The sequence below is a fragment of the Hylaeus anthracinus genome, unplaced genomic scaffold (genome assembly GCF_026225885.1).
Source record: "Hylaeus anthracinus isolate JK02 unplaced genomic scaffold, UHH_iyHylAnth1.0_haploid 0, whole genome shotgun sequence".
NCBI lineage: Eukaryota > Metazoa > Arthropoda > Insecta > Hymenoptera > Colletidae > Hylaeus > Hylaeus anthracinus.
This window is the reverse complement of record NW_026533254.1, coordinates 20,227,538-20,241,428: the sequence shown is the minus strand read 5'-3', so window position 1 is coordinate 20,241,428 and position 13,891 is coordinate 20,227,538. Positions and strand designations below refer to the sequence as shown.

At 36.3% G+C, this 13,891-nt stretch overlaps 2 protein-coding genes across 2 annotated transcripts; both read left to right on the top strand.

Moving 5' to 3' along the window:
• The first annotated feature begins 974 nt into the window (after positions 1 to 974).
• Positions 975 to 2,721, top strand: LOC128894306 (uncharacterized). The gene is made up of 2 exons (XM_054155978.1): positions 975 to 1,143; positions 1,925 to 2,721. Exons 1-2 carry the CDS (start codon positions 975 to 977, stop codon positions 2,719 to 2,721), a joined length of 966 nt encoding a protein of 321 aa, XP_054011953.1.
• Positions 2,722 to 12,608: 9,887 nt separating this feature from the next.
• LOC128886672 (proteasome subunit alpha type-2) lies at positions 12,609 to 13,891 on the top strand. Its single transcript, XM_054141770.1, has 3 exons — positions 12,609 to 12,701; positions 13,047 to 13,379; positions 13,462 to 13,891. Exons 1-3 carry the CDS (start codon positions 12,661 to 12,663, stop codon positions 13,790 to 13,792), a joined length of 705 nt encoding a protein of 234 aa, XP_053997745.1. The 5' UTR covers positions 12,609 to 12,660; the 3' UTR covers positions 13,793 to 13,891.

Genomic DNA, 13,891 nt, shown 5'->3' with positions numbered 1-13,891 from the left:
TGGATCCCAAGAAAATATATCTATATAACAATTGCAAATGATACAAAATTTCTAATTTTCTTAACTCTGCCAATAAAGAATTTATTTTCAAATAACGATCATGATTAATAAAGGGCAACGAAAACCAGAAATAAGAATGAGCAATAAGAATTAAAAAGATGGATAATTTAGATTACTATGCTTGCTTGCTACGATCGAAAGAGATGCAGTTTATTTTTCTCTTTTTCAATAACACGAAGAAATAAGACTACGAAATAAATGAAGATTCGATCGTTTATTTTTGTAAGTCAAACACGCCGCAATGTAGACAAGGGGGGAAGAGCGGCGCCTCTAGACACACGTGCACTCGGATTCATTGGTGTCAACGTGATCCTTTCCCTTTGAACTTTGTTACGCGTTCCTCAGTTCGTCATCGGTTCGCATGCGAGGCACATCGGTTGGATACCTAGTGACAGTAAAATAAAAAGTATGAGTGGAGAAATGGAACGTTTTAACTTATTATTGGTTAACAAAACAAATCTCCAGACAATGGTCTCCAATATTCATGCAGACAGTGCAAAATTGTAAGAGTTATTTACACATTTGTATGCTTTTTTCGAATTATAGTTAAGTTGTAACCATAAGTTTAAATTGTGACCAAGTGTGTTCAGTGATGGTCCCCGAAATCGATCGTTGCTCACATCCAGTAACGCGCTATAACGTGGAATTCTTCTGTTAATGAATTTAACTCGTGACCAATTCGTGGAAAGTTCCTGATGCCTTAATTTCCTTAATTTCTATCGTTACTCATATTATTCGGTAACTTGCAATAAATCTGTGATGGCGGAACAGCTAAATTGCCCTAGAAAGATACATTTAATTTGGAGTCGTATTTGGTGTTTTATAGTTGACATAGCTTCACAAAGTTTAATAGTAGTCTTCGCATGGTTTATGAATTTCCCTTCAACCGTACTGCGGATCATCAACGACCAACTATGACACATTTCAGAAATAAATGGGACCGTGAATCCAAAACAGTGAAACCATTACCAAGTTCAAAGATTTACACGTGCTTCAGATGCAAATATGAAAGTAATCGACGATATAACGTATGCCGCCACGAAGAGAGGATTCATTTGGATTATAGACCGAGAAAATGTTGCAGTAAGTAAACGTTATTTCTCAAATTATACTCAATCAATAGAAATAGAAATTCTACGATACAACTATCAATAAATACCAACAGCAGGAACCGACGTAAATCGGTTCGATCGCTGAGTAGTGTAACATGATCGTATATTCTCTGATGTTTGCCGATGAGCTTTGAACGTAGACAAGGATAACGATAAAGAAAAGGATTAACTCTTTTGTTGTAACAATTTTATCATCATATTCCTGCCATTTTTCTGATTAAAATGAGACCAAACACGACGTAATTCGCAACATATTCACTTATAACAACTTATTGTGTATCATTTATCGTAGAACGCTAACTAAAAAAAAATAAATGGTAAATATCATCCGAATTATATCGTGTTTGATCTCATTTTAATCAGAAGAATGTGAGAAATATGATGGTAAAAGTTTTTCAACAAAAAAATTAACGATAAAAATGTTTCATCGTTGCATTATATTGTTTCACGTCATTGACATACCTCGGTGTTTTCGCTCTGTCCTCTTCTTTATTCGCTGTCCTTCTCTACGTTCGAAGCTCTACTGCAAATATCATAGAGTATACGAAGCCTACGATAAACGCACAAGATTAGTCCCGGCTTGTGCAATTCTAGAGACATTACTGTATTACTGAAAATATTTTTAACATCGGTTATGTAGTTTCGGATATTACCTCCTACTTACAAACAAACAAACTTTACCTCTTTATACATAGAAATATAAACACGTTGATCTCGAGTGTTTTACTGTTATAAACGTCTTTCTTTTGCAGACAAAATGTTTTACACCAAAGAAGATTATTATGTCCATTGCGAGCAAGCACATACAGAGACAAGATCAAACGCGATCGTTTCGCGAACGAAGTACAGAATTGCCGTAGAAATGGATCGTACTTCCGATAAATGCAAAAGAACACCGATCCCTTCGAGAAGTGACAAAAACCTAAAATCACATGTAAGGGTGAAATATTCGTACATTTATACAAGCTTCGAGATAGAAAATATTCCTTTAATATATTTCTTGACCGACCGTCGATTGAAATCTTATTTGAAGAGTTTCTCCTCGTTGAAGTTGATAAACAAAACTGGCGACGAATTTAAGAAAGAGACGGAACAGTCTGTAAAAATTGCTTTCTCGACAAAGAAGAGCGTGAAAAAGTCTGTGTCTGAAGACGTCCTAGAAACCGTTCGCACGAACGTTTCCAATGCCAACGTCTCGCCCTTCTCGATCGAATTGCCGACGAAGAAACTTATTTTAAAGAGATTCAGGACGAACGTGATGCGCAAATTCGAAATGTCATTACAGGAAACAAATAATAACGTTCAAAGCCAAGCACATTTGAAAGAAGAGCGACAGAGTACGGAAACCGTATCGTTTCGTCAGTCTCGGTCGAAAAATTCTAATCGATCGACGTGGGAGGACAAGGAAAATATATCGATGTTCACGGTCCGAATGGAAGAAGAAGAGTTGTATGTGAACGTCGACAAGAGAATTACAGCGCCTGTAGCAACTCAACTGCTGAGAGATTATTTGAGCCCTATTGATTTTGAGAAATTCAAAATATTTTAGGAATCATTTACTCCACAATAAAAGAAAAAGGTAAATCAGTCCTACAATACTTATTTCTGTATTGGTTTACAGTAGGTCAAAAAAGTATTTGTACGCTTACATATGTTTTAATGCAATATCTTTCTACAAATAAGTGTTACACAAACAAGAACTATTATAGAATAAATTACTTGTTGCAAAGACACTTTTTTCAATTGAATGTAAAAATAATGTACGTGGAAACAAATTCATCTACGTAAATACGTGGTCATTTATTGAAATATAAAGGTTCAAATTCCTACTTCAAAAATAGATGATGATAGAACCAACAAAATTTGCGTAATACAATTACTTGTTATAGCAGCGATGAGTTAATCTCCCTTCAACTTTTTTAATTTTTCAACAATTTACTAAAAAAATAAAAGCAGGAGCACAAGTAACATCAAAGACACGAAGTAATAAATATAGTATTGTGGCTCGGATCTTGTGTTCTAAACAATAAAAGTGAAATGTTTTCAATTTATTTTTCAGATGCCAAAGATGAAGAAACTACAGTATTATTGAAATAATTACTCTTAGCGACAGTGTATATTATAAACAATAGGTTATATCGTTAGATAAGTATAAAAGACAATAATAGTTTCTATATATTCTTACGTTTCGTTGAATGCAACTCATAATTACTAATAAATAAGTCACGTCAAGTCATTATTACCGCATACTACATATTAGATATTGAAACTGAATTATTTATCGTTTAATTTCTGTGATATTAAACAGAAGGAGCATCTTCAAGTTGTAATAAAATTTGTACGCTTGACCTATTCCGAAAAGAACGTTACAAAGTTTCCAAAGTGGTTGTAGCACCATTAATAGATAGGTTGCGAGACAATAATAGGGAAACGACATGAAACTGAAACTTATTGTCTTCCAGCATTTTGTTCCTACGGTGGAAATCAATAGAGTACAAACAACCATAATTATTGCTACGGTCGACTGATCTTCGTCACATTTATTCGTGTGTTAACAGTATATTTCTATATTGATTACGATTTCTGTGGCGATTTGACTGTGTTTCTTTTTAATTTAATTTATCAGAAAAACTTATTCGTATAAATTCACTGAGTGGGTGTGATTGTTCTTTGGAGGGTTGGGAAGCTTAGCTCTCAATCGTGGTCAACGTGATCAGAAGTTTTAAAATTATGTTTCAAATAGTAAGAGATTTATTAGGTTGTCCAGAAAGTTCATGTCAATTTCTAAGAAAAATTCAAAAACACGTTTGAATTTTAATATATATTTATTGAATTACATAGGTGCTATTTTGTTCCACAACCTTTCCACTTTTTAAGGGATGTATACATATTATTTGTTTTCAACCACTTCAATATATTCAGACCTGTACCACCTACCAAAAATCGACATGGACTTTCCGGACAACCCAAAATATATATTATAATGATGTACTTGCAGAATGTAAGGAAGCTTCATGGTCGAAAAACCAAAGGAAGGTCATTGTCCTTCTGTCAAATAAATGTGATATTATCATACTTCAATTAAATATAATATATTATATAAATTATATTAACTGAAAACATGATCAAATAGTGAGTGCGTACCACGGAAATCGTAATCTTCACCAAATATTTATTATTAAATTTTGAGCGCTATGATTAGAAATTTTTAAATAAATGTGATACAACATATCCTATTAAGTGACAATTTTATTATTAAGGAAGATATAATTATAATCTTTATATATTTTTCTATATCGTCGATAGAAATGCGTGAATTCCATTTTATAATTTTATAATAAACCAAACGCATGCCAAGTACCGTGATTCGTTTCTCATATCGATCCACTTCGAATGACACAACTTTGTTCCACGGATTGTTATTTTAATAAAGTGCACTTTAAGACCGATATTATGCGGTGAAATGCTTGTCTTGCACAAACCCACACCTGGTTCTCCCTCATCCTCGTACATTTTCCCTCCGGAAGTATGTCACATTCTCAACGCGTCAGCGTTTTGTTTAATACCCCACTATTTTAAAATCTTTATAACCAACGCGGAAATGAAGTTCCGAACTTCCTTTGAACGCGGGTCCTTCGAAAAACGTTTCATTATTTGGAACGTAGCGCCAGAGTCATTTGCATATTGCATTTAATTTTTGCGTCGCGTGTACAAACATCCTGTATATGGTGTGTGACCTATATTAATTCTTTGACGATGCAGCGCTGCGATGCTGGGAAAAATTTGACTAACAAGTGACTAAGGTAAAAAATTATACTTTTAATTGACAACAGTAACGTCACGATGACTTCAACGACCCAGTTAGCAATATATCATTGTATTTATTCAACGACTTCATTCATAGTATTAAAAGAAAATGTAAAACGTTGATACAAAAGCATTGTATTATATCGTAAAATAATTTTTGGAAGAAGATATAACCGACTACGAAAAAATATTAAAAATGCACTAGAAAGTATAAAATAATTTCTAGTTAATTTATACGAATACTCACCAGTTCTAGATAGTATGAAAGTATGAAATAATTTCTACTTCCTTTATATTAAAGTTTGTTAGATAACCTTTCCGTAGTCGGCGCAAAATAGACAATTTTTAATTCCTTCTCGAGTTAATTTTTGGTGGAGGCGGCAATATTGGATACAGTTAATGTAGACATGTACACGTGGAAATACTGTCTGAGAGCCAGGGCGATAGCGACGCGCGTGTGAACCCTGTGAGTGGGTTGAATTCAAGAATCGAAGAAGATACGATTAGTCCTGTTTATTTCAATGGATCCAAAGATCGAGGATAGAGTAGAAATCGCAGACGACTCTGACGCGAAATCAGATAGCTGCTGGGAATTGATATCTCTCAATTAAAGGTAACCGTAGGTATCGGTATCTCCCGGTAAAGGGTAACCGTTGGGAAGGTTAGGTAAGGATTGAATAGTATCGTTGGAATATAATACGCGTCGTGGACAAAGCCTCGCAACTATTAATTCTAAACAAATAATAACTCGAGCGGTAAATTATTTGGTTGTTGAGCATCTAACGAACCGTAGCTACTCATTGTCCGGTTCGTTAACACCCCGACCCCACGTACACTCTGTCTCCGCTCGCACACGAATAGAACGGGATAATTGTTCCAACCAATTGTAACGTACGTGACGTTTTACGTGTTTCGTGTTTATACAATAACAATCGACGTAGCAAACCCAATGCTTTTAAAAAAACGCTGAATATCGAAGCGCTATTGATTTATAAATGCTTCGCACGAATTGAAAACATTTCCCTCTAGTGAAGGGCCTCTACCAAACAGTAACAATTTACACGTTATTTCGCGATCAGCTTCTGGTTGCACGCTAATTTTTTCACATTACGCATGATAAAAGCGATCAAAATTCACGTGTAACGTCAAGATTTACGTTAAAGTATGACACTTGCAATGTAATGAATGCGAATATAACGTTCATGCATGAACGCGTACACGAATAACATTAGTTTACAGCCAAAATGTACATTCGATGCCACAATTTTTTTCTAATGTATTTTGGTCTGCTAAACTCGAAAATCGCAATACACACGTAAGTACATACACAAAGTATAATACGAAATAGTCTAGCATGATTCAGGATAATAGAGTACATAACACAGCACGATACAGTTTAATACAGAATATTCGAGCATATTACAGTATAATACTGTATATTACACCATAATACGGCCTTTAGTCACGTACATGACGTAGACATGTAAGTGATCGAGTTTGATAAGGCGTCAAACTAACATATATTTAACCATATCGTAGAACGTTTTCGGGAGCAGTTTCAAATATTTACGACATTTTATATAGAGATACAGTAAAAGTTTGTCTACGATAAGTGCACAGAAGGGGTCTCGAGGGGTCCGGTTTTCATCTTCATAGATTGAGGAGTGCTTTCTAACCCTAACAAGCGTATTTACTTGAAAAAAAGACGTATTTAGTACTTTTCGGTGTTTAATAACCATGTTAAATTTCATTCAAATCAGTGAAGTAACAATTGGGTAGTGTTACTCGTAAAACTCATACTCTGATCTTTAGTTCAATCAGGTAATGTAGTCTGTCGGATACTAAGGCACCCAATGTACCGTGGAATATTGCCGACAGCCACCCGACATGTTTTGGCATGGGTGATGTATTATTAATTACGCCAACATGGAGCTATTAGACCAATACAATAGCCCGTAATCTCCATGCACCGAGGTAATAGCACATTGAGAAACATACGGGGCGTTCTTCGATGAGAATGATACATGGCCGCATCAAACCGTGCAAATTTAACAAAGAACCTGTGCGATGACCACTTGACATGTCACAGCTGTTTCCTAGAAACGAGGCCTCTTAAAAATCGAAAGAGGGTTGAACCAAATGACCCATTCTTTTTTTTTTTTTTTAATTATTTTGTTTAAGGACACATCAACTACATGGTTATTAGTGGCTACGTTAATATCTAAAGTTCAATTACAATTTATTCATTATTTCATATTTCGTTAATATATCTACTTGTTTGAGAAATTCGTTTCTATTGTTGAGAATCGTCTGCATATTATTTTTCGCGTTTTTTGCAGCTAGATCGACAGTTTTGTTGACTGTCGCGACATGTATAATAAATAGCTAACGAATGCAATGATTTCTCATATCGCAATTCAATCTGCACACACTGCAGACGCAAAACTTGACATTGAATACATTGGAAGGCTGCGGAGATACTTTTATTGGCAAAGCTCCCGAATATAATTTCCCCTCAACAATTCGACAGCACTAGAGGTATATCCATTGGAGAATTAACAAGGTAGGATAATTTCTGACAGATTCCTTCGTGGTAGCACTTACGTGCAATTTCCAGACGATCGCTACAGTCTACAGTCGGCTGCTGCAACGCTTTATCTCCGTCTAACGAAGCTGTGGTCCGAGATTGCGGCACGTGGAACATCAGGAACTCGTTAGTGCGTGAAGCATCCAGGTATTCCGGAAACTAACTCCATTTACTAACGGTACCGCGAACCTCGGTGCAGAACAGAGAAGCTAGCCGAATTAGAACGTTCGTCCCTTCGAAACGTGATACTGTTTCCAAGCTGCACCCATTGATTTGCGTCGGTTGGTGGCGATGAAACAACATGAAAGTAGCCGCGATAACTCCTCGAACCTAGAAGATCGGTAGTTGGTGCACAACCAGGGTCGTTTATATAAACCATAAAAAACTTCAAAAAAGTAAAAAAATTACGCCAAGTAATTTCTTTTCTTGCTGCAAGAAATTTTAATGTTAATGATGAAATGAGAAAATGGCTCCATTTCTATAAGCTCTACATAAAAAGTCTACATTAATTGAGAATTATTTCTTACAAAGAGTTTTATCCCACAACTCAAAGTTTTAGACATCGAACATTTATTATAAAGATTGATTCACAAAGATAATATTCAGACAAAATTTCCGAGTAAATATATTTTTAATATGATTCCTCTAAATTATTATTTAGAATACAATAAATTAGTTTGCTTCTTCTTCCTCCAATTACAAAGGTATAGTTGTATGCATAATAGGTATACGTTGATTTCGGTACTTTTTGTCTCCAAATATCATTCAACGAACACAATTAAAATAGCTTTATTTATTCAGAATAAACTACTGATTACTTTGATAAAAAATCAGTTTTGTTTCTTATTGTTTACGTATGGATCGCAATTTTACAAAGAATTGAGTAAAGTTGAAAAAAGTTAAGTAAACGTGTCTATATAAATATGAAGAAAATACAAAAACAGAGTAAAATTTGAATTTTCGATTCTTATTTCAGCCCAAAAAATTCACGTTTCTTATATAATTTTGCCCACAACACTTAAACTACGGAATAGATTGGAAAACAATGTTAGAAGCAATTGTTGGAAATTCGATTATCTTTAACGTGGCATCTTTCGCGACCCAATCGGTCGTTTCTAACTCGAGATATGGTCTAAAATGTGAAGCTATCTAAAAAAAGAAACAAAAAAAATTCAAAAACCATATCTGGAAAACCCATCCATAAAAAATGTCCTCAATGTGATTTTCCAGTTTCGCAAGTCAAAATACATAAGAAGAATATAGTGGCATTGAATGCGCAGAAATATTTTTTCATTTATAAAGTAAACCAGCATTATTTCTCTTAATGAGATTTGTGTTACTTACTGCGGCGCGGATGCTGGATATTTTCGTCTTCCTCTTCTCCATTTGGCTGCTGCTGTTGTTGCAGTTGTTGCGCCTGTATCTGTTGCAGCACCATCAGCAGCTGCTGCTGTTGCTCCAGTTGCCGCTGATAGTCCAGCTCCTGTTGCTCCAGTTGCCACTGACGGTACATCTTCTGTTGCTGCAGCAGATCCTGTAGCTGCTGCTGTAAACGGAGCTGCATCTCGTACATCCGTTGGTCGTCCAGCTCCTGCGCATCCTGCCTGACGTCATTCTGATGCATAGACGTAGGTTCTTCTGAAAGAGAAAAAAGATATATAGGATATACAGGGTGTCCCAAAAGTCGGGGAGGAGCCGGAAATGGGGGGTAGCTGAGACGATTCTGAACAACAATTTCCTTTGCAAAAATGTCGGATGGGGCTTCGTTAAGAAGATATTAAGCGAAAACCCCGACCAATCAAGCGGCCGCTCGAACGGTCTACGCGCGCTCTGATTGGTCTGGGTTTTTTGTTAATATCTCCTTAACGAAGCCTCGGACAACATTTTCGCTAAGGAAAAAGTTGTTTGAAATCACCTCCTGAACCACCTCTTTCAATGTGTTACAACATTTTTGAGACACCCTGTATACAAATGAAAAAGTAAAAATTGAACCGATCGAAATAATCTGTTCCCTCTGTCTACCACTTAGTAATCTTGTCACGTTGCGATGGGAACTTCCCACCCTGTAACAATTACGAAAAAATGCCGCGTTTCTGTTTTGTTATACATTGTTGCACGGGCAAAAATTATGCAACGGCTCATGTCGGAAGCGCACGCTCGGAGGGGTTGTCAGAGAAAAAGGTGGGCAAAGAGGCGCGGTAATTATTATCATTGGAATTTATGGCGACACCGGATTACCCTTTCTCCGTGTCCAGTACCGTGGAACTGCAAGAAACTATTATTACCCACACTCGTGTTTCTTGTTTTGCCGTTCCCCTATCCCAAAGGACCGCGTTCTAGGCGAAGTCATAAATCAGCCTCCGCTCTGATTTCGCCCCGTTCACGATGTCCAAGAAGCGTTCCTTCTCGATAAGAAAGAGTAATCGAACGGTACAAGTGTACCGGTAGCAAGAAAATCGAAACGGGGTACGTGGCCGAATATCCCCCTTGCGATCGCTGTAGATAAGATTTTAGAGCCAGGTACCCTCGATGAACTGGGAGTTGTCGTAATTACGATTTAATTGAGAGGGCGAGGAGGAAGAAATATTGGTCGTGTATTGCCACGAACTTCTGTCGCGCTTGTAACCAAATAAACTGTTTATTGCTGGCAGATTGATTAATGACTGCTAGATATGCCATAATAGTCGGAGAGCCGGTGACGATTTTATTAGGTTGTTCCGAATGTTTCTTTCTACGCAATATTTTATGTCTAACGTTACATCGACAACGAAGAGACAGTTCGCAAATTGTTAAAAGACTTTTCGATTCGTACTAGTGTTAGGATCGTACCCTCTAAAAAACGCCCACGTATTAAGAAACACCCTGTATAGCCAGCAGCTTTTATCGATGAAAGCACTTTGACCGTCCTCTGGATATTAATATGTAGTACGCGATGGTGGGAGGGTTTCACTCTTTAGACTGAAATATCTATTGCGACAGGACTAGGCATTATTAGCCAGGATTAACATCAGCTTCTGTACAGCAACTGATAACATATATTCGAGAGGATTCGCTGAATACAAAGCGAATATATAACGAACGCTTACATCAAAGAGATTTTTGTCATTAGAGAAAAGGCAGCGATACCCTTTGAACGAATAATAGGATGAATAAAAAATGCCATCCGATGCACATACATACTTAAGCAGGCTGTGCTAACAGATAACGAGAGAAAAAGGGAGAGAAAGGACTTCAGTTTGTCTTCCATAAAAATTCCCTTTAGAAAAATGTCAATACTCTGTGCAGGACATGCCCTATAAGGTATAGAAAAATAATATCAAGGATCACGGCGAACCACTATAATTTAAAAGAATCTCTAGCTAGAAAAAATTTTATAGACGATGGCAAACGCGACTGCAATCAAGCGGACGAGGACATCGACCATGTGATATTCGACTGTGGCTTATACAATCAAGAGAGGAGGCTAATATGGGAGAAACTAGAAAAGGAAATAGAGTTAGTGGGTAAATCTGTGATAGAGTTGCTAAAACTCGACAAGATCAAAATCATGAAAACTAAAGTCAAGTTCCTTAATTCTATTAATAAAAGAATATAGCAGTAAGAAAATACCAAAGAATGTTTAAAAGTAAGGATAGGAACATTCGCACAAGATAACTACAAGATATAGAAAATTCCAAAGAAGAAGGAGGAATGGTACAAAGATATGCGTTAAGAGTTAGTATTTGATAAGTAAGCAAAGAAAGATGTATAAAGTTAATCTTAGGGCTGGGAAAAACAGCAGTCGCTAGGAAAGCTAATAATAAGTAAATAAAGATACTCTTATTTTATGTTACGAGATTCATACTTAAATTTATTTTTGATAAATGTTGTATTTGATGTAATATATTATAATAGTTACATAGGTACAGTAGTCCAAAAGACTGAAATGTATATACAAGCATAAGAAAAGTATCAAATAAAAAGACTGAGACAGATAAAAAAAAAATAGTTAAGCCAATTGTTGGTGGAATTTTAACCGACATTTAAATATAAAAAGGTTGGTGTGTCAAACTAGGGAACCTAGTATAAAATATTGCGTTAAATTGTAATGAATACACACGGTGCTCAGAAAATTAGATCATAAGCTCATACATACAACTCTAGAATATATACGGTACAAATAAGTTAAGTGCAAGATTGCAATGTTATGTTCCTAATACATTAAATAATGTAATCTAGATATAAGGTAACACCTTTGTAATGTATATACAAGAGACAGTGCAATGTAGAAGATATCTACGCACTTTAAAAATAAAAAAGAAGTAAAGAGCAGCCATCTATTTGATTCATAGAGAACGTACCGGACGTTACGAGATCTAAAATGAAAGTAACTTCTTTAAACGACAATCATAATGTTAAACTAATGTTAGTGATTGTTTTGTATGTATAATTCCACATAATTCCATATTGAAATATAATAGGTTGTTTTTTTGGCATGTTAAATATCTTAGTATAAATGGTTTTTATAAAAAAACTGTTTTGAGGCACTGAAACTTCGAAAATCCAAGTGCTCGTATATTTTTGATACGCACTTGACTATTTCGATAAACGTTGCATCTCGCACTGTGACACCGCACTGGACTCTCCTCTCTGTACAGCGGTCACGATGCGAATATAACCATGAAGTTTGCGTATTTTTTCGAATTTGTACCAGCGATCACCAAAGCCCTAGGTTTCAAATAAATCTGAAGTTTGCCGATGTACTTGTCTCTATTCCTTCTTTGGAAAATGTCCCTAGATGCGTAGGGTCTCTAGTTACTCTCTTTATTTCTGCACTTGTCCGAAATAAATGCACAGCCCGTCAAAAACGTGCCATTCTTCTTTTATTTAAACGTGAACGTCGCAACTGTTCGATCATATCGAATCGCTTTTGCGAAAAGCCTACTGTTTTGTCCATCTATGATTTGCACAAGTCCAAAACACTAAATCAAAAAGTCCCTAGATGCGTACGGTCTCTAGTCACTGTTTTTATTTCTGCACGTTGCCGAACGTTATGCTCCCAGTTCACAATATTTAGTAACCTATATTGTTCAGTATTGTTGCAAAGTAATTGTCATGGCTTCGGAACGGTATAGTTTTTCGTTAACAACTTTCAGGTAAATGCTATAACTTTTTTGCTAATAGTCACAGATTTCCAAATTTGATCTTAAAATGTTATCGTCCTTTTCGTATAATTTTGTCGATCATCGAAATTTCTCCAGTCACAATCTAACCTAGCAATAAGTCAGCCGCGTTAGTTAACAGAAATTATCGTTGAATGTACATCGACGGAAGAATGAAGTTTCCTTGCACGGTGTAGTCCGTTCGAAATTGGTTACGACGTATAATTTTACATCGTTTTTTTTATTGAAAACATCGATTGTACCGGAGTCCACAATGACTCGACACATCCGTGCAGCGTAACTGCCAAAGTACAAAAATCAATTTATTCTGTTCGACAGCCCATCCGGGAAGTTGGTGCAGATAGAATATGCTTTAGCCGCCGTAGCCGCTGGAGCAGCCAGCGTCGGTATCAAGGCAGCCGATGGAATTGTCCTTGCTACGGAGAATAAGCACAAGTCTATATTGTACGATGAACATAGTGTAAACAAAGTAGAAATGATTACAAAGCATATCGGCATGACGTACAGCGGAATGGGGCCAGACTATAGGTTGCTGGTGAAACAAGCGCGTAAAATGGCACAGCAGTATTTGCTCGTATATCAAGAACCGATACCAACTGCACAGTTGGTGCAACGAGTCGCCATGCTTATGCAGGAGTATACGCAATCCGGGTAAACATTCTCCAACTTATTTTTTTAATTTAATTATCGTAATATTCGTTGTAACTAATTAATACTCAATATTAACATGCAGCGGTGTCAGACCTTTTGGAGTATCTTTATTAATTTGTGGGTGGGATAACGGCAAGCCGTATCTATTTCAATGCGATCCTTCCGGAGCGTATTTTGCGTGGAAAGCAACCGCTATGGGTAAAAATTTCGTAAACGGCAAAACTTTTCTGGAGAAAAGGTACAGCGAGGACCTGGAACTAGACGATGCCGTTCACACTGCCATTTTAACGTTAAAGGAAGGATTCGAAGGTCAGCTGACCGCCGATAATATACAAGTTGGCATTTGCGACGCGAATGGTTTCAGAAGATTGGATCCCTCTAATGTGAAGGACTATCTTGCCAATATTCCTTAATTTTAAGCTACTTTTATATCGTATTATTGCAGCAATCTTTGCACGCTTCAAAACTGAAAACACTAGATTCTTATAATAAAATTTTTCGTTGGAAATAAA